The 22,421-nt window shown below is 37.3% G+C and overlaps 2 protein-coding genes across 2 annotated transcripts in view; both read right to left on the bottom strand.

The window, feature by feature from the left end:
* The window catches only part of LOC109076864 (neuron navigator 3), a 282,801-nt gene extending 277,465 nt beyond the window's left edge, over positions 1 to 5,336 (bottom strand). The window contains exon 1 of the mRNA XM_042742261.1: positions 5,074 to 5,336. The gene's annotated coding sequence lies outside the window, so the exon portion shown is untranslated. The remainder of the gene's footprint in view (positions 1 to 5,073) is intronic.
* A 16,067-nt stretch (positions 5,337 to 21,403) lies between these two features.
* LOC109105421 (sialic acid-binding Ig-like lectin 10) lies at positions 21,404 to 22,161 on the bottom strand. The gene is made up of 2 exons (XM_042736742.1): positions 21,828 to 22,161; positions 21,404 to 21,747 (listed from the first exon to the last, which is right to left on the bottom strand). Exons 1-2 carry the CDS (start codon positions 22,159 to 22,161, stop codon positions 21,404 to 21,406), a joined length of 678 nt encoding a protein of 225 aa, XP_042592676.1.
* Between the last annotated feature and the right edge of the window lie 260 nt (positions 22,162 to 22,421).

Raw genomic sequence — 22,421 nt, 5'->3', positions numbered from 1 at the left:
GAGAACTCTAACCCAATATTCAAATAAGCGAATGTGCCAGAGAATTCAAGTGAAAGTGATGAAATTGAACACGTAAATGAAGGCAGCCTAGACAAAAGGCTGTTAGGTGATCTTACCCAAGCATCCCAATATGCAAATATTTTCATAACATGAGCCACTTAAAATGAAAAAAGTTATATTCAAAATAGTAAACAAGCTCTGCTTTGTTTACGTATCATATATCTGAGTATATTTCTTATATCCTTGTTTCGGTTTCTCTTTTTGGATGACAAATATAATACTATGATAGTGTATATTCCTCTAACACAGGCACAGAACACACGTGTTAGTTTGCAGTTGCCTACAGTCTGAGCAACTCTTCACCCCCCCAGCAATAATGAAGCGGCGACTTGCTAATTGCTCCACAGAGCTTCACTGATTAAGGTGAGTTTTTAAAAGTAATTATCATAAGATTTGTCTTGGCAGAGATGCTTTGTCCTAATGTGAGTTTGATTAAGAGGGGCTCAGTGTTCCTAGCGTATTTAAACCAGTAATACAATAATGACAAACAAATGGGCACTTTGTGATTCAAATCATTTTGCCCTTTCACAACCATACAACGATGTGGTGTATCTCTTGGCTTGTGATGCTCTAATTTAATATGAAAACCTCACACTATGCTCCATTAATGCAGCATTACGGAATATGATGGATAATGACTCATTTTCCAAACTATTTTCTCAATTTCTGAGGACTGTTTTCTCGATTATCTTATTTAATACATCAATAAACTGTGGGTTACCCTGTGTTTAACATGAAAAGAAAAGAATATAGTTGTGATATTAAAGACATTATTATGGTAGACAGAAGCAAATCAAAAGAGCAAATGTAGACAGAGTGATCAGGAGGGAGTCTGAGGGGAGCAGATGCTCTTTTTGGCCTTCTAGAATCCATTCACTGATTTATGCTTGATAAAAACCCATGACTTTAACTGCCATCGTTACTGAATGCAGGATAATTTGAAATGAATTAAGTGTGTCCATTTGAAACAAATGATCCAAAACCCTGTTTGAGTAGTCTAACTTCTCTGCTGCTATGACAACAACACAAAAGCTAGTTAAAAATTCATTGCTATCATGATTTTAAGGCAGAAAAGTATGGGTCTCATTGTAAATAGAGTATTCAATAGAGTAAATGAACCCAGTGACAGAGAAACCCACAAAAACAGCCATTACACACAATATTCCTCTTCTGCACGCAGAATTTTATGACAATGAATGCCACAATGATTGTTGTAGGGAAGGAAAGAAATTCTTCTTCCTCAGCATTTCTTGGACTCGGTCCGCACCAATTCCCATTCACACACTCACACACACACATACAAGCAGAAATAACAATCAGTGTGGCTCCCTAGACTCAGCACTGTGAGGTGGAAAAAGCCCAAGTCTAATTCTCTCTTAATAGCACACGAACAAAAACACACATACGAGGAACAATCTTGGTATCACAAACACACACACCCTCAAACTGCCGTCTAAACTGAGTAGATTGGATTCTGGCTGTAACAGACTTCATATTTTCACATAAATTACATTATGGAAAATAACTGCATTGCAACACAGTTTGTGCAAGTCCAGAACAGAGAGTTGCAATAAGGCAAAAAACTGCCAGTTGTCAATCGCATAAAGCACAAAGTATACAAAGTATAACGCACCATCTGCATTATGTTAATTTTAGCAAAGCTAAACATTTAGCAGCCATTAGTCCAGTCTTCAGTGATCCTTCAGAAATCATTATAATATGCTAATTTGCTGCTCAAGAAACATTTCTTATTAACATTTTACATTTATGCATTTAGCAGATGCTATTATCCAAAGTGATTACAGTGCATTCAGGCTATAAATTTTTTTTTTAACAGTATGTTTGTTCCTTGAGAATTGAACCCATGACCTTTTGCGTGACCGTGATTTTTTTTTTTTTTAGGATTCTTTGAAGAACAGAAACTTCAAAATAACAGCATATAGTCAATTAAGATCATATTCTCATTTTACAATGCATGTAATCTGAATCTAAAATCAAGATAATACACTATTCAAGAATATCTAAAAGCCACACTAACAACTCAAAATATCACAGTTTTAGAGATGGATCGAGGCTGCAGAGCAGAGATAAAAAGAAAGGAAGTAGTTACCAACACCTTTTTTTTTCATTATTTCCTCTATTACTCCCACTCAGAGACACTGTTGGCCGCAGTCACAGACAAGTGCAGGAAAGAATGCCTATTTGTCATGACAACCTAATTCACAAGCATTTGAGAGTCGCTTCACAAGCCATCAGTGTCAGAATGTGCTCTGCCTTTAACGGATCCAAGTGACAAATCAACACAACCTTTCTTGCTCTCTTTCCTCATCCCATTCTCGTTCTCTCGATCTCACAATCTCTTTAGTATCTCCCTCCTCAACTTCTGTCACAATGCCCACGAAGCATTTCTCAAGCAACAAGGCATTGTTTCTCTCCTGCTGTTTTCCTAAATTGCCCTGGCAAATCTGTTTCTAAGTAATGAATAATGCAATAGAAAGTGAAAGCTGATATACACATTTAAAACAAATATTCTTTCTCTTCTGCAAAAATAGACTAAAAGGATTTATTACTCTTGTTGCACTACACAGATTAATCAAATGCTTTGAACCAAAAACCAAAAACCAAACAGGAAATAAAAATCAAGTCCCATATTTGAATAAACTAACTTCACTACAGCAATGCAGCTGACTTCATAAGTCACATGAAAGTGACGTGATGTGTGGCCAAGTATGGTGTCCCATCCTCAGAATTTGTGCTTCAAGTGCACACACACACAGCAGTGAGTAGTGAACACACACACACACACTGTGAGCAGTGGACAGTCATTTTTTGCTGTGGTGCCCGGCGAGCAATTGGGGGTTCAGTACCTTGACTCGAACCCACGACCTTCAGGTTACAAATCCGACTCTATAACCAATAGGCCACGACTGCCCCAACAAGCATGCATAAATATAGAAAATACTTTGGTCGAAAAGCAAGTTCTTCATCAAATGCCAAAGGAACCTTGTAAAGATAAATCAGTTCTCTCATCCATCTCTCCTTGAAACTTGAACGCAGCACTGTGACAATTAAAGTTAGTTTGCTTTTAAAAAGGTAAAAAACAAAACAAAAGACCACAAAAAAGGAAAAATTTAGAATCACTTGCTCACCAATGGACCTTCTGCAGTGAATGGGTGCCATCAGAATAAGAGTCCAAACAGCTGATAAGGACTATTAATAAGCAAAAACAGTTCTAAACAAATATGTTGCTAGATTTTGATATGAGAGGACAATAAAGGATGGAGGAATTTGGTTGTGGAATGTGGAATGTGTATTACATGAGGATTATTGTGATGTTTTTATCAGTTGTTTTTGACTCTCATTCTGACGGCACCCATTCACTGCAGAGGATCCATTGGTGAGCAAGTGATGTAATGCAAGTGATGTTTTTCCTAATTTTGTTCAGATGAAGTAACAAACTCTACTACATCCTGGATAGCCTGAGAGTGAACTAATTTTAATTTCTATCTGAAATGTTCCTTTACAAATGCTTTATGCTGATGTAAAACATGTCAAATTAAGTGTAAACAATGGCCAGAAGAAACAGAGAATGTGAAAAAGAAGAACTGCAGATGGAGATGGGAGGAGAAAAGCTGGAGGAGATTGAGGGATGATCTGTGAGTGGAGAAGAGGAGAAGTGAGGAGTCCTTCAGGGTCCACTGCACCGCTACTGAAAGTGGCCACCGGCTCAAATTAGAAACCATGTGGTGACAAGTGTGAGAAAATCTCATTAACTCTCCATCCGCCCAGAGAACTGATTCATCTGTCTTTACATGGTTCCTTTCAGCAAGCCTGGATTACAGCGATTCTCCTGTGTGCCATTCAGCACTTGAGTTCATTTACTGTAGCGCAGGATTCAGGATGCTTTGGGAAGAGGAACTGGATTGGGACCAAACATGCGTGTAAATAACACAATCATGTAGAGAAACATCAAGTGTCTTGTCTTTCATGACCGTGAAATCAGGAGACGATTAAGAAATGAGCAAAAGGCAATTAGCAGAAATGCGTGTAATTTGCTAGCATTCACTACATGGATGATATCTGTCAAAAATAAGCCCCTTAATCGTAATCCATTCGTAAACTACAGATAGGACATGGACCATTCATTATAATGCCCAAGGCTTTTTTTAGCAACCAAAATGATCAAACCTGCGGCATGCAGGATTTGGTCACTACAGAGTTTGTTTGTGCTAAATTGTAATTAGGTAAATTACATGAGATGTCAAGCAATGTGTTCTAATATGACATACTCCATCTACAGCTATTTCAATGGCATTCCTATTATTTGTTTATACTTAAATGGAGGCTTTTGTGATGTAAATTAAATATGTTTTTAATGCCAAAACAAAAACTACAGTATTACTTTGGCAAACAAACAAAAAAATATATACTTGATACAAATGTTAAAAAAACTACTCGTAATTCATTATATTCATACATGTAACAAATACATGTAGTTTTCTTTGTGTGTGTGTGTGTGTGTGTGTGTGTGTGTGTGTGTTATATCAAGACTTCAAAAGTAGGCTACTTCAGAGAACTGAAATCAAACAATTATGCACTCACAAACACTTTAACATTAAATCGTCTTTAACATTAAAAAAAGTTTCGCTGGAGCCTCAGAGCATGACCAAATCTAACTGATGAGACTAAATACTTTCTGCATGTTTCACTGGAGCCTCAGAGCATGTTTTGTTGCATGATTTGCATCCCTCAGCATCCTTCATGCGCTTGGGTAACAATGAGCAACACTTTATCAACAGTAAGCAATTTAACAATTTAAGCAAAAAGACCAGTGCGAGTTCCCTAAATATTTAACACTTTTAAAACCAAGTATTCTATTTTAACGCCTGGTGAAAGCTCGTGCATCACTGGCAACAGTTGAAATACGACATTCACGTTAAAGTAGGCTATCTATTCACTTCGATGCACTTCATTTCAAAGATAAGTTCATAAGATAAGAGGAGCAGTACCTACCTTTCCGGGGATTTACAATCTCTCCGCAAATCTGCAAGTCCAGTTATTTGGCATCGTCACCTTTCAGACAGGCAGCGAATTCCACAAAAGCAGCCTCACCTGCTCCAGAAGCAGCTCTAGGCAACGGAGGATGAATTCAAAGCGGAGATGCTGTAAAGAGAGCGGAGCTGCGAATGGGCAGTGGCTCTCTCCGGGAGGTGTTAGTCCGCCCAGAGATCCGAGAGCGGCTGTCACTCCTGCCTGTCCCTCTCGCGCACCTCACAGCGAGACACACCCTCTCACAAGACAAAACCCCAAAAAAGGCTCCCGTAACCACCGCGCGGCGCTGTTGTCTCCAAAACAACGCGGGTTTGAGTAAGGTGAATTCTTTCAGCGTTGTCACATACATCGAGAAAGCTTTTGCTTTATTCGTTTTTTAAAGAAAGGTACTTCGCGAAATATAATACGTATGCTTACTGTTTAATAAAAATTCGGAGTAATATATTTACGTGGAGGAAAAACTTACAGCATGCTGTGTTTTTTTTTTTGGACCACAGACTCTCCAGGTGACTCTCTCCACAATGATGTACTTGGCTCACGCCGCGCGACAACTGATGACATCGCAGCACTTCCGTCACTGCGCGTTTTCTCGCTTGTTTATTTATTTGTTATAGTTGTTTTGTTTATTAATGCGGTGCTTTCTATCACTTCTTTACATTAAAAACAAAAGCACAAAAACAAAGCTTTCCGAAGCAACATGCTCCTCATCTGTTTTGGTTTAAGATTTCAGTATAAATATTTGTCTTCTAGCCTATCCTATTTCTCTGAATTTAGACTACTAAACAATGAAGTTTGATTTTTATTTTTATTTTTAATCAAATCTTATTTAATGTAGGATATATACTCTTGTATTTAAATATGTAGGCTATTATATGCTGTATTGTCTTACTTTTACGTGTAATTTGAGTTTATGAAATAATTTTAGAAGTCGCATTGACTGGAGCTCATCTTGACTAAAATCTAAAAACTTGAAAACAGGTAAGGGGCCATTAGAAGAGGGCACACATTTGTCAGTTCAGCCTAAAAAAATGTAATACTGTTAAAATTAGTAATTGTCTATTCACAAATGCACATCCTTAAGCTCAAAAAGATAACAAATGTTCAAAATAAATAATATTTCTACCTTTCTAACTAGAAATTAAATTTGACCCAAGTTTGAGCTGTTTCTGAGAGTGGCCAAATATATAGCCTGTCATGTCATAAATCAAGATGGTGTTAAATTATGTATCACCACAAGGTTGCGCTGTTCTTCTGTTAAATCCATCCAGCCGGTGTTGCTGTGTTGCCATGGTGACTTTATCATATATTGCTGTGTACTAACAGTCAGTGATTGATTGATGCCATTTCCTCATGCACATACCTTGTGCAATCTGTTTAAGCATCGGAATGCATAAGAACATCAGAAGAGGATGATCACAATTTCTCCCTTCAGCTGGTTTGCTCTGTTAAGTTCTGACACTGTAGCATCTCTGTAGTACTGCATACACACAAACATATGCTTGTGGTGTGCTCACTTTTCATTAAAAACAGTTTCTCTCATGAAACCCACACAGGAATACAGAAATACACCATGAAACTTTGCTTATAGAGCTCCCACAGTAATTTAATTGGATCCCCGTGTCATTCCCACACTCCACAGCTGAAGCAAATCCATGCACAGTTTGGTGCACAGGCCTTTATAATGAGCTGCCTGAGTCAGAGCTCTGATTAGAGCCTTTGCACACAGAGTTTCAAGTAATTAGCACCTTCCCACCTTCAGTATGTGCGTGTGACTGCTGCGCATCTCTTACATCGAGATGCGATTGATTGCCTGGCAACCAATTATGCCATCTCCAGCTGGATCACTCTTCCAATCACAAAGCACAGTGTTTCATTGACACCTAACGGGCATAAAAAGCTTAAAGCTTGGTTGCAGTTTTCCAAATCTAAACATACTTACACACAGATTAATCCACATAGACCCTGCTCAAACAGCCAACTCAAACTTTTCAAGTTTACCTTATTTCATGTTCTGCAAACAATTAAACTGACAAATTGAAGTTAGCACTTATTGCATTACACATCAATTATTTTTAAAAATGTATTTATTCCAGTGATCAGCTTAAGACAAGTCTAACTCATTTGCACCATTTCTTTTGACCTTTATTAACATAAAATTCAAAACAACTTTATACTATTAAACTTTAGAGTTATCTGTCAAACTTGACAAGCAAAATCAGGTTTTAGTGACTAAACAGCAACGGCACAAAAGGAATAAATCACTTTCAAATTTCCAAATAGTTCACTGTAAAAGACTTTGAGTTAATAAAACTGATTATTGGCACACACTTGACAAGAAAATACTCTTTCAGGTTTTCTACTTCAAAATTAAAGTTATAATTCAATTACTTGCAGTTTCTTTGGTTTGTGAAACTTCTGGCAATTTTTGAGTGAAAATTGTTTTTTTCAATGATATTGTAAGAGACCTTGACATCCTAAGACCTTACCAAGGAGAGGCAGATCACTAATCTGTTAATTCATGCACCATATGTAATGGAAGGAGAAACACTGGTCTAGTGGTTAGTGGTTTTTAAGTAGTTCCTGTGTAGATTGAGCAACTCAATAAAGCTGACAGTAAGTCAATAGGCTTTGGTTTTATTATTGATTAAGTGCAAAAAAAAAATTTTTTTAAATGTATTACTATTTTAAATATATTACTGAAACAGTTTTCCACTCTTTTTGACAAAGTGAAGAATGCTTCTTATACATTTTCCCCATGATTCTTGTCAATTAATTTTAAAATGATGTTAATAAGTGTACCAGTAATAACTGATTATAAAGAAGATGAGTATGTAGCAATCCTTTATTAACACTTTGGAAATCATGCAGGAAACATAAATCATCAACCAGGACTTACTGGTTCAACAGCAAATAAATTAAAAGAAAAAAATATTAAAATGTATAGTTATAGTTATAACATTCTGTTGAACATTTAAATGCATCTCCTGAAGGATCTATCTCTACAGATGACATACAGCCTCCCGAGATCAAAGGTCAGATAATAGCTGTCCATCTTTAGCCGATTGGGATACGATGCAGAGACGCCAATTCTAAAATACACAATAATGATGGTTTCTGCCAATAAAAAAATCATTCTTGTATTTTATTTTTATTCAAAATCGACAGATTTCTTTAATAATACTAAAAAAAAAAAAAAAATAGTAGATGCTAGAATTATTATTTTTTTGCTCACCTTTTCAATACAGAGCCCTGAGGGTCAACATACAACAAACAACATACAACAAACAACATACAGAACTACCAAATTTTGCTATAAGTTTGATTGCATAATTGCTGTTAATAGTGTTAATCGTCTGTTTGTTTATGTCTTTTATTGATTTTTCCCGAACATTTCTGCCATATGTACATAAACTGAGTCACCACTGATAAGCTACTACTAAATATTGTAGAAACTTAATTTTCTGTAAAGTTGCTTTGCAATGATTTGTATCGTAAAAAGCGCTATACAAATAAACTTGAATTGAACTGAATGAGCAACAATTAATGTTAATCTGGTGTTTTCTCATGTATTTTCAGTCTCTCCAGTTAACACGATACATGGATGAACTCAATAAACTGCCTGTGTGTGATCTTTGTAGAGAAACAAACACGAGAACCAGAAGGGGTTACACTAGCTGTCACATCTACTCTTAAATCAGCCGAAGAGAAACCAGGTCACACCCTTCCTGATCTTCCACACTGCTGAGACCATCACATCTTCCATGCAGCTGCTGAAGACACCTCTTACACAGCCCTTAAAGGGATACTCCACCCCAAAATGAAAATTTTGTCATTAATCATAGTCTTTCATACTTTTCTGGGCCTTGACAGTGTAACTTACTTGGCAGTCTATGGGACAGTCACAAGCCTCCTGGTTTTCATCCAAAATATCTTAAATTGTGTATAGCTTTTATGGGTTTGGAACGACATGGGGGTAAGTGATTAATGACAAAATTTTCATTTTGGGGTGGAGTATCCCTTCAACCACTCCACGCCCCCAAAGCACAAACACAGAAAAACAAACTTACACACATAGTCTGAGTCCATAGTAAAAATATGTGAATCAAAATGTATTTAAAACCTGTAAACAAAGTTTTAACATTATTTTTAAGTAATATTATAGTTAGCCTTTACCCTTATATTTATTTATATAAGCTTTCATTTGCACCTATTTGGGCTATATGAATGTTTATTTCACAAGTCAAAAGAAGAATGAACTGTGTTAAGCCTAACCCAACCAATGACCACCATTCCAGAAGGCTACCAAGCTTGTTTCATTTAAGAGACATGAGAAAACAGTATCTGCTATATCAAAAAAATCTGCATGGAACAATGGGCATGGTCTGGTATGCAGTTTCCTTTCTTTGTAGTACTTTAGCATATTTCACTTCAAGCGTATTACCGAACACTTACAATGAAGGAACTGATGTTTCAGATGGTAGCCTATCTTTTGTATTCGATTGTAATCCAACCTTGTCATCTTGTTCCACACAAAGTGTGACTGTTGAGGTGACAGATACCTTTGAACAGGTTGTTGAGAATCTGTCCAAAGCTGATGTAGCAGCTTTGGGTAGTGTGTTGTGATGATAAAGTGATATACATTCCTCACTCAACGAGGAAACAAAATCCAGTGAAATCAAGACCATGGCATGTGGACATACAGGGCACACACATGGAGACAAGAAAAATGTGATCAGTGTACCTGAAAATGAACACACACTCTTTTAAATAAATCTTATGCCCAAAATCCCCATCCACATATCAAGTGTTACCCTTACAGAATCGGGAAACAAAGTGCAGCTATATTAGCTCATTGTCATGCAGTAGCATTTCCATTAACATTGTGGTGGCGAGAATCACATTGACTACTGAATCCATTGACATACCTGTAATTGTAATTTACAATGCCTGGTTTATTAGACAACTAGATTAGGAAGCAAGCTGCAATCTAATATGAAATAATTTCTGTATTGATTTTTCACATTTGTTTTACCTGTATTTCGAATTGCACAATGCATTGTTTTTTTGTTTTATAGTTGAAGGAAATAACGGTAAACTTTGTAAGTTCTTACTTACATGATCAGATTGAGCAAATAGTGAGCATATTAGGAGTGTTGTCCGAGGAGAGGGCTCAGAGCTCAGAATTTAGCCTGAACCTAAAGAACTCCCCCATATCTCAAGCGGGTGAAAAGGAGTGGGGTGGTGTGAGACGTGGGGGTGTGAAGAGGGATGCCAGAAAACTGTTGTGCAACAAATGTAAGTTGGCTGTACACACACACACACACACACACACACACACACACACACACACACACACACACACATATAATATAATATAATATTGTGCTAATTGAGTTGATTATCTGAATGTGTTCCTCCTGAACTTTGTTAATAAAACATTTTTTTCTTACATTGGGAGGAGAAATGCAGAGAAGAAACAGAAGGGTTGTCTCTGTGTGTGTGTGTGTGTGTGTGTGTGACTGTGCTCTGAAAGAGTATTGCCTTATTTCTCCATACTTTGCTGAGAGTTTGGTGTTGTTTGGTGCATTTATAGCCTGGTAAAACATGAAACACTGAACTGCCTCCAAATGTTGCTCTAATGTAACAAATTATTATGATTTTGTACACAGATAAATGATATTTGATGACACTACAGATAACTTTTTTTTACAGATAACACATATCATCACATCTCTTCTCACAAGCATTTTCCCCATCACATTCAAGCAGGCTCGGGTAATCAGTTCTCATTCTGCTGGATCTATCTGCCACTTTTGATGCTGTGAATCATCAGATCCTCTTGTCCATGCTCTCATCAAATGGCATTCACAGGGATTCCACTTTGCTGGTTTAAATCCTATCTCAACTGGTCATGGGGGTTCCTCAGGGATCAGTTCTTGGACCCCTACTTATTTCCATATACACTACATCACTGGGACCCATCATACAGGCACATGGTTTCTCTCCTGCCATTGCTATACTGATGACACATTTCAACCAGATGATCCAACGGTAGCTGCATGGATCTCGGGCTGCCTGGTGGACATCTCAGCGTGGATAAAAGAACATCACCTACACCTCAATCTAGCAAAGACTGAGCCTCTCATCTTTCCTGCCACTCCAACTCTACAGCATGACTTCACCATCCAGCTAGGTTCATCAACAATTAGCCTATCGGGTTCAGTCAGAAATCTTGGTGTAATCTTTGATGACCAGCTGACTTTCAAAGACCACATTTCAAAAACCGCTTGATCAGGTTTGCATTGCACACCATCAGAAAGATCAGGCACTTCCTAATGGAACATGCTGCAAAACTTTTTGTCCCTTCAGGCCCTTGTCATTTCTAGGCTGAACTACTGCAATGCTCTTCTGGCTGGACTTCCATCATGTGCAGTCAAACCTCTACAAATGACTGGTCTTCAGTGAGCCCAAAAGGGCACACGTAACACCTATCTTTCTCTCCCTGCACTATCTACTGGTTGTGGCTTGCATCAAGTTCAAGACAGAACAGCCATGGGCTCAGCTCCCTGCTACTTCCAGCCATCAAACAAAATCACAAAAACAATCCCCAGAACAACAACATACAGACGCCTCGTGGTACCATCACAGAGAGGCACAAAATCACTTTCCAGAACACTTTCATTCACCATTCCCGGCTGTTGGAATGATCTTCCCACCCCATCCGGAATGTTGAATCCCTGACAATTTCAAGCGACAGCTGAAAACTCATATTTTTCCTTAATCTCTCCCTGTCTAGCTTGTACTAATCTGAACAATGTCTGAAACTTTGTATTACAAGCACTTCCTGTGTTTATTTGCCTCTTTATGATGAATCTTGTTGTATTCCTAAATTGTAAGTCGCTTTGGATAAAAACATCTGCTAAATAAATAAATGTATAAATATAAACTTTTGTACAGTATGCAGGTGTGATTGCAGAGTCTGATTACAAATCACAAAGTCGTTAATTAGTCGTTTAATTTTCTCCTGAATTTTTCAGCATCACTTTCCATATTTTCAGGCTTCATGTATTGAACTACGGTCCCAAAGGTTAATTGCATTCCCCACTAATTTTTATTTAGGAGAATGACAGACAGCTTGGTAAAACAAACAAACAAACAAACAAACAAACTCACTCTGCCTCGTTGCATTCCGGTGGGGGGTGGGGGGGTACCAGCAGAGAGGTGGCCCAAGATGAATCTGAACCAATCAGTCATTTCGTCTTTCCCGGCCGTGATAACCCTTTTCTGTTTGATACCCAAAACCAGTTAGCAATGCATTTTGTTTGGTATTCAAATCTGTCCTCTATCAGCCAAAGAGGAAGACAGAGGAGCTGTGAAATAGCAGGAATAAGGAAACAAAGTGATGCTTGAAAAAGAGCATGGTTTATTGAATAATCTTGCATTTAATTTAATTCATGTTTTGCATACACAGCACAAGCTCATTATATCAATATTATTATACCAAATCAAAATGGAAAATGACATTGTCCCATAACATTGTGTAATCTGGAATTTTCCAATTCTCTTAAAAAGAAAGAAAAAAATAAATGAATAAATTCTCAAAATCAAACTAGACAGGACTGATATTTAAGACATATGAATATCATTGCATTAAATACAAATAATCAAAACAAGTAGCATTTACAAACAAGTTATGCTTAAGGGTTTCTCAGATCTAACTTCTCTATTCTTTGTAATGACTTTTAACCAAATGATGTTAGTGTGGTTATTTGTGGTGTGAATGTAAAGTTGGTTCCCCTCAAGTTCACATGGCTGTGCAGTTAGAAGAGTAAGCATTGTTCATCACAGTAAAACATGACAACTGCATACTTTTTTTGCTCGGTTTGACTAGTATATCTGTAAAAAATAAATGCCACTTGATTTGAAAATTTGTTTTATATTCCAACAACATTCATACATTTTTAAATGTGACCTAAAGGTCTGTTACATGATTACAGGTCCTTCTCAAAAAATTAGCATATTGGTGAAAAAGTTCATTATTTTCCATAATGTAATGATAAAAATTAAACTTCATATATTTTAGATTCATTGCACACCAACTGAAATATTTCAGGTCTTTTATTGTTTTAATACTGATGATTTTGGCATACAGCTCATGAAAACCCAAAATTCCCATCTCAAACAATTAGCATATTTCATCCGACCAATAAAAGAAAAGTGTTTTTAATACAAAAAACGTCAACCTTCAAATAATTATGTTTAGTTATGCACTCAATACTTGGTCGGGAATCCTTTTGCAGAAATGATTGCTTCAATGTGGCGTGGCATGGCACATGGCACACAAAATCAGCCTGTGGCACTGCTGAGGTGTTATGTAGGCCCAGGATGCTTCGATAGCGGCCTTAAGCTCAATCCAGAGTGTTGGGTCTTGCGTCTCTCAACTTTCTCTTCACAATATCCCACAGATTCTCTATGGGGTTCATTCAGGTCAGGAGAGTTGCCAGCCCATTGAGCACAGTAATACCATGGTCAGTAAACCATTTACCAGTGGTTTTTGGCACTGTGAGCAGGTGCCAGGTCGTGCTGAAAAACGAAATCTTCATCTCCATAAGCTTTTCAGCAGATGGAAGCATGAAGTGCTCCAAAATCTCCTGATAGCTAGCTGCATTGACCCTGCCCCTTGATAAAACACAGTGGACCAACACCAGCAGCTGACATGGCACCCCAGACCATCACTGACTGTGGGTACTTGACACTGGACTTCAGGCATTTTTGGAATTTCCTTCTCCCCAGTCTTCCTCCAGACTATGGCACCTGATTGGATTTCCGAATGACATGCAAAATTTGCTTTCATCCGAAAAAAGTACTTTGGACCCCTTCACTGAGCAACAGTCCAGTGCTGCTTCTCTGTAGCCCAGGTCAGGCGCTTCTGCCGCTGTTTCTGGTTCAAAAGCACACGCCTTGTGCACGTGCGGCTCTGTATGTTTCTACTCCAGACTCAGTCCACTGCTTCCACAGGTCCCCCAAGGTCTGGAATCGGTCCTTCTCCACAATCTTCCTCAGGGTCCGGCCACCTCCTTCTCGTTGTGCAGCGTTTTTTGCCACACTTTTTTCCTTCCCACAGACTTCCCACTGAGGTGCCTTGATACAGCACTCTGGGAACAGCCTATTCGTTCAGAAATTTCTTTCTGTGTCTTACCCTCTCGCTTGAGGGTGTCAATGATGGCCTTCTGGACAGCAGTCAGGGCGGCAGTCTTACCCATGATTGCGGTTTTGAGTAATGAACCAGGCTGGGAGTTTTTAAAAAGCCTCAGGAATCTTTTGCAGGTGTTTAGAGTTAATTAGTTGATTCAGATGATTAGGTTTAATAGCTCGTTAGAGAACCTTTTCATGATATGCTAATTTTTTGAGATAGGAATTTTGGGTTTTCATGAGCTGTATGCCAAAATCATCAGTTTTAAAACAATAAAAGACCTGAAATATTTCAGTTGGTGTGCAATGAATCTAAAATATATGAAAGTTTAATTTTTATCATTACATTATGGAAAATAATGAACTTTTTCACAATATGCTAATTTTTTGAGAAGGACCTGTAATTTTTATCCATAACTCTTAATTATTAAAAAAAAAAATACAATGACTTAAAACCACCTCTTCTAAGACAATATTTTTTCTCCTCCTTGAAAAACATACTTTTTTAATATTAAATGATTTTATAATTAAAAACAAATAAATGAACAAAAATGAAAGAAAATAAAACAAACATATGGTTGCTACGCACACACAAGTTGCTATGATGACAATCCTTAGATTCTTTGTTGCCACAAGTTTAGCTTCAAAAGGGCCAAATGAAAATCTTAGACTGATTTTGATACTCATTAATTCAGAAGTGCTATTACTCCAGAATATTTGTTGCCCTGAAAGCAGTATTATCATATAAACTAGAGCGTATCACATTCCATTGTCATGCAACCCAAGGCATTTTCCAATAATTCCAAAATAACTCAAGAAAGGAAAATTCAGGGATGTTTATATAATACACCATAAAAAACTTAACAATGTAAAGCAAACCAATTAAGTGTAAAACTACTCCAAGTTGTTAACAGTGCAGCTATTTTTCCTTAATCTCTCCCTGTCTAGCCTTTGTCTTATCGGAAACAATGTCTGGAAACTTGGATTACAAAGCCCTTCCTTGTGTTATTTGCCTCTTTATGATGAATCTTGTTGTATTCCCTAAATTGTAAGTCGCTTTGGATAAAAACATCTGCTAAATAATAAATGTATAAATATAAAACTTTTGTACAGTAATGCATGTGTGATTTGCAATGTGTCGTGATTACAAAATCACAAAGTCGTTAACTTAGTCGTTTAATTTTCTCTGAATTTGTCAGCAGTCACTTTCCATATTTCAGGCTCATGTATTGAACTACGGTCCCAAAGGTTAATTGCATTCCCCACTAATTTTTATTTAGGAGAATGACAGACAGCTTGGTAAAACAAACAAACAAACAAACAAACAAACAAAAACTCACTCTGCCTCGTTGCATTCCGGTGGGGGGTGGGGGGGTACCAGCAGAGAGGTGGCCCAAGATGAATCTGAAACCAATCAGTCATTTCGTCTTTCCACGGCCGTGATAACCCTTTTCTGTTGTGATACCCAAAAACCAGTTAGCAATGCATTTTGTTTGGTATTCAAATCTGTCCTCTATCAGCCAAAAAGGAAAGACAGAGGAGCCGTGAAATAGCAGGAATAAGAACACAAAGTGATGCTTGAAAAAGAGCATGGTTTATTGAATAATCTTGCATTTAATTAATTCATGTTTTGCATACACAGCACAAGCTCATTATATCAATATTATTATACCAAATCAAAATGGAAAATGACATTGTCCCATAACATTGTGTAATCTGGAATTTTCCCATTCTCTAAAAAGAAAGAAAAAATAAATGAATAAATTCTCAAAATCAAACTAGACAGGACTGATATTTAAGACATATGAATATCATTGCATTAAATACAAATAATCAAAACAAGTAGCATTTACAAACAAGTTATGCTTAAGGGTTTCTCAGATCTAACTTCTCTATTCTTTGTAATGACTTTTAACCAAATGATGTTAGTGTGGTTATTTGTGGTGTGAATGTAAAGTTGGTTCCCCTCAAGTTCACATGAATGTACAGTAGAAGAGTAAGCATTGTTCATCACAGTAAAACATGACAACTGCATACTTTTTTTGCTCGGTTTGACTAGTATATCTGTAAAAAATAAATGCCACTTGATTTGAAAATTTGTTTTATATTCCAACAACATTCATACATTTTTAAATGTGACCTAAAGGTCTGTTACATGATTACAGGTCCTTTCTCAAAAAAGTAGCATATTGTGAAAAAGTTCATTATTTTCCATAATGTAATGATAAAAATTAAAACTTTCATATATTTTAGATTCATTGCACACCAACTGAAATATTTCAGGTCTTTTATTGTTTTAATACTGATGATTTTGGCATACAGCTCATTGATAACCCAAAATTCCCATCTCAAAACAATTAGCATATTTCATCCCGACCAATAAAAGAAAAGTGTTTTTAATACAAAAAACGTCAACCTTCAAATAATTATGTTTAGTTATGCACTCAATAATTGGTCGGGGAATCCTTTTTGCAGAAATGATTGCTTCAATGTGGCGTGGCATGGCACATGGCACACAAATCAGCCTGTGGCACTGCTGAGGTGTTATGTAGGCCCAGGATGCTTCGATAGCGGCCTTTAAGCTAATCCAGAGTGTTGGGTCTTGTGTCTCTCAACTTGCTCTTCACAATATCCCACAGATTCTCTATGGGGTTCAGGTCAGGAGAGTTGCCAGGCCCATTGAGCACAGTAATACCATGGTCAGTAAACCATTTACCAGTGGTTTTGGCACTGTGAGCAGGTGCCAGGTCGTGCTGAAGAACGAAATCTTCATCTCCATAAAGCTTTTCAGCAGATGGAAGCATGAAGTGCTCCAAAATCTCCTGATAGCTAGCTGCATTGACCCTGCCCTTGATAAAACACAGTGGACCAACACCAGCAGCTGACATGGCACCCCGGACCATCACTGACTGTGGGTACTTGACACTGGACTTCAGGCATTTTGGCATTTCCTTCTCCCCAGTCTTCCTCCAGACTCTGGCACCTTGATTCCGAATGACATGCAAAATTTGCTTTCATCCGAAAAAAGTACTTTGGACCACTGAGCAACAGTCCAGTGCTGCGTCTCTGTAGCCCAGGTCAGGCGCTTCTGCCGCTGTTTCTGGTTCAAAAGCACACGCCTGTGCACGTGGCTCTGGATGTTTCTACTCCAGACTCAGTCCACTGCTTCCACAGGTCCCCCAAGGTCTGGAATCGGTCCTTCTCCACAATCTTCCTCAGGGTCCGGTCACCTCTTCTCGTTGTGCAGCGTTTTTTGCCACACTTTTTCCTTCCCACAGACTTCCCACTGAGGTGCCTTGATACAGCACTCTGGGAACAGCCTATTCGTTCAGAAATTTCTTTCTGTGTCTTACCCTCTCGCTTGAGGGTGTCAATGATGGCCTTCTGGACAGCAGTCAGGTCGGCAGTCTTACCCATGATTGCGGTTTTGAGTAATGAACCAGGCTGGGAGTTTTTAAAAGCCTCAGGAATCTTTTGCAGGTGTTTAGAGTTAATTAGTTGATTCAGATGATTAGGTTAATAGCTCGTTTAGGAGAACCATTTTATGATATGCTAATTTTTTGAGATAGGAATTTTGGGTTTTCATGAGCTGTATGCCAAAATCATCAGTTTTAAAACAATAAAAGACCTGAAATATTTCAGTTGGTGTGCAATGAATCTAAAATATATGAAAGTTTAATTTTTATCATTACATTATGGAAAATAATGAACTTTTTCACAATATGCTAATTTTTTGAGAAGGACCTGTAATTTTTATCCATAACTCTTAATTATTAAAAAAAAATACAATGACTTAAATACACCTCTTCTAAGACAATATTTTTTCTCCTTGAAAAACATACTTTTTAAGATTAAATGATTTTATAATTAAAAACAAATAAATGAACAAAAATGAAAGAAAATAAAACAAACATATGGTTGCTACGCACACACAAGTTGCTATGAACAATCCTTAGATTCTTTGTTGCCACAAGTTTAGCTTCAAAAGGGCCAAATGAAAATCTTAGACTGATTTTGGTACTCATTAATTCAGAAGTGCTATTACTCCAGAATATTTGTTGCCCTGAAAGCAGTATTATAGATAAACTAGAGCGTATCACATTCCAATTTTCATGGCAACCCAAGGCATTTCCAATAACTCCAAAACATCAAAGAAAGGAAAAATTCAGGGAATGTTTATATAATACACAATAAAAAAACTTAAACAATGTAAAGGCAAACCAAATTAAGTGTAAGAACTACTCCAAGTTTTTACAGTGCACTATTCATCCTTGTGCTCTCCACTGTCTCTAACAGTCATCATTTTTGCTTGTTTGTTTTTTAACCAACATATTTCACAACCCATCAGTAACCTCTAAAGCTATTTGATGCATCAGCAATAATGGGGCTAAATGTTAACATTTTCTTTTGTTTACTTACACTTATGGCAAAGACTCAAGCTATGGTTTACGGCGTTTAACCTTTGCATAAAGCTCAGAGGAGTCTGCAAACAGCTCTTCCTCTTCCTCTTGACTCTGTTTGTTTAGTAAGCACATCTGCAATCAAAATCACTTGTGATTCTCTGGCTCTTGAAGACTCGGCCATTTAGCTCTCAGTCTTTGCCAGCCCTCCAGAACAATCCTGGACCATACTGTAGACAGCATGAAGCGAGGAGACGCTACCGACCTCTTGTGGTTTAAAGTTCGTGAAGTCAATGGAGGAGTAAATGATGGATTCTTGGTTTGCTGTGGCGGCAGATGATATCATGACATAAACAGAGTCGTCTTGATTCTTCTGTGGAACAACCTGAAGGGTTCACAGGGTTGAATCAGTGCTGGAAAGCTCGGGTGTGTCTGTTTAAATTGTTTAGAAGTGTGCTAGTTGTGTAATATTGTATTCAATTCTTTTTTATTTATTTATTTTTTAAGTGTATTTATTTACATTTTTGTGAATGTGTACTTTTTATGAATTCATGATTTGTGGGTGTTTGTGCGTCTGTTGTTACTCACTTCATTGGTAGTTTGATCACTTCTCTTAGCGCCTTCTTGTTTAGTCTGTGAAAGTTTCCTGTTTTCTTTTCTAAACCAAACAAACAAAAAGGCATGAGTCCAATGTTAAAATAATTTATATTCTAAATGAGCTTCACAGTTAGCAAAATCAATAGATCAGACAGGATTGGTATTTAAGTCACATATATAAATATCATTGCATTAGATACAAATGATCAAAACAACTGGCATCTACAAACTATTTACTGTATGCTCAAGGGTTTCTCAGATCTAACTTGTCTATTCTTTGCAACGACACCAAATGGTTTCAAGATGGTTATTACTGGTGTGACTGTGAAGTTGGTTCCCCTCAAGTTCATAAAAATGTACAGTAGAAGAGAAAACACAGCGATGTTCATCACAGTAATACATGATAACCACATGTGTCAAAAACATACTTTCTGTGTTCAGTTTGAAAAGTAAATCTATAGTATAAAACCACGCAAGCCTCTATTTGGAGAATATAAATTTGTAAAACTGCTTGTATTATTATATATTATATATAAACAAGCTTGTACTATTATACTTTACAATATTGTACTATACTGTTATACTTTCTTAAAATAAATGCCACTTGGTTTAAAAGTATGTTAGTACTGCAACAACACTGATACATTTTTAGATGTGATGTAATGGTCCATTATATTATAAAAAATGTATCTGCTGATTTTTCAAAAACATGTACAGTGACTAGAATAAACCTCTTTTATGATGAGAATGTGTTCCCTTGACAAATACACATTTAAAAATGTATCAGAAATTGGTTAATGTAGAAAAAATCATCAGATCAATTGTGTTGAATCTGTTTTTCTTATTGGTTTCACAGTGCTCTTCTATTATGCATCATTCTTAATACCTCATTTCTGTGTCTTGCACCTACCGTACACATGTAATGGCGCACAACAACATGACCACCAAACCCACAACAACTCCAATCATCACAGAGAAAAGATTCAAACCTAAAAAACATAAATAAATGAGTGTTTGGAAAACCACTGATGATTCAATCAAGCAAGTGCTAGAGAGTTATAGCGTAATCTTAAACATACACATATACATTATGTATATCGTAAACATCAAAATAACCATGACGGCATGCGAATGAGAATTTAAAAAGAGATTAGGTTTACAAAGGAGGCTCCCGTGCTGCCTCCTTCCCACCACCAGAGGGAACTCTCACCTGAATATTGACTGTACCCATTGAACTCCAATTCCCATCCTGCCTCATCCCAGGGACTAATTACACACACACCTGCAGCTAATATACACACACACATATAAGCAGCTCACTCACTCCTACTCACCGCGAAGTCTTGATTTGCCCTGCTGTCTCTACTGAGCGTTTGTATACTTTGATTCTGCCTTCTTGTTTTGACCTGGACTGTTTAACGTTTATCGATTGTTCTCTGCCTGCCCTGACTCGGATTGACCTGTTCCTGTGATTGTTTGCTATCTACCCTGATCTTGTACCTGTACCTGGTTCTGTCTCAGCCTTGCCTTCTCCATTGTATCTACTGGTGATTGACCCTGTCTTGTCTGACTATCCGAATAAAGCTGCAAATGGATCCCGCCTCTGCTGATGCTTCACAACAGATTAGCATTAGCATCCCTACTTATGTTAATGTTTGCTTCCCAAAGCTCAGGCAGCTGACCTGTTCCATTTTAACAAAACTAAATATATTAAAATATTCTGCAATTAGCTTAAAATTGATCATAAGCATATTATATCTTAAAGAGCACTTAACATAGTTAAAGTTGTTCCAAAATAACACATTTATTATGCACTTAGTTTAGTATATTAAAAATATAAGTACATTGACGTTAGTACAACTTAGTGAATTTCTTTTTTACCTGGAAACAGCTGGTTGAAAACCTTAACATTTGTCATTAAAACACTAGAACCACTTTCAGGAGCCATTTTTATTTTTTAGCTCTCATATCATATAGTATATCATATACCGAAAACAGGATACATGCTACCTTTAAAAATTGATCAGATGAAGACATCTCAGGAGACAGTAAGTGAAGCTAACATTGGATTCGGATGTTTGGATGTTGGATTTACATGTTTTTCATTTATAAATTATTGACGTTCTTCTATTGGATGAATCACAGAACTGAAACTCACGTTCAACAGATGAAGGCAGTTGAAGCTGTTGACTTGCATTGCCTCGAGTGTTTCTGCTGAAACACTGCAGAGTGGATGTGTGTGTGAAAGCCTGATGAAGAGTGATGGAGCTCCTCAAGCCTGTGCTGCTCAATCGCTCTTCACTGATGAACGTGTTTGAAGAGTTAGTGACAGGACGTCCTGACAGATGCCACTCCAGTTCAGGAGAGGGATTCCCATCAGCCTCACAGAAACACAGAGTTACATCAGTCCTGGTACAGCTGGAGGATGGAGAGATTTTAGGGGCATCTGAAAAAGAGAAAGAGAGAATGATGTGATACATTTACATCTTATAGAGAAGTAAAGAAATAATGCCACAAAAATCTTACACTGAACATGTAATCTGATGCTGTCCTGTGCTGTTTTGTTCTCGTCCTGTAGCTGGTAGGTTATAGTGCAGGTGAAAGTGACTCTGTGCTGACGGTGAGTAGCACTGAAGTTCAGATCAGAGATGAGCTCCTCTAGTCTGCTGCTCTCACTGAGGGGGATTCTGGGAGTGGAGCTCCATGTGAGAGTTGGTGGAGGAGAGGAACAGAGAGTCTCAGCAGAGCAGCGCAGACTCACAGAGCTCCCCTCCAACACCTCCTCCTGATCCTGCACCTCCTTCTGCTCCACATACAGCTGCACTGTGGGTTTAGGGGGGAGAGTCTGAAATACACACATATTTATGCTGTATATATGAATATTGATTATAAAGTAACATTTTGGTTGAAGACTATCATCTCAACAAAATTTTTTCTTTCATTTAATTACTGTAAAAAAGATTTAATAAAAAAGTCTATATTGATCATGGAAACTCTGGCATGGATTTAAATTTTCTTGTCCTTTAGACTACTGTCATAAAATTTTCCTCTCAGATAGTGATTGTGAAAAAGATTTTATTGTCTTGTACTTGAACAATTTACAGTTTATAATATTTTCCA

Source organism: Cyprinus carpio, chromosome A4, assembly GCF_018340385.1.
Source record: "Cyprinus carpio isolate SPL01 chromosome A4, ASM1834038v1, whole genome shotgun sequence".
Lineage (NCBI taxonomy): Eukaryota > Metazoa > Chordata > Actinopteri > Cypriniformes > Cyprinidae > Cyprinus > Cyprinus carpio.
This window is presented reverse-complemented; position numbering and strand designations above follow the sequence as displayed.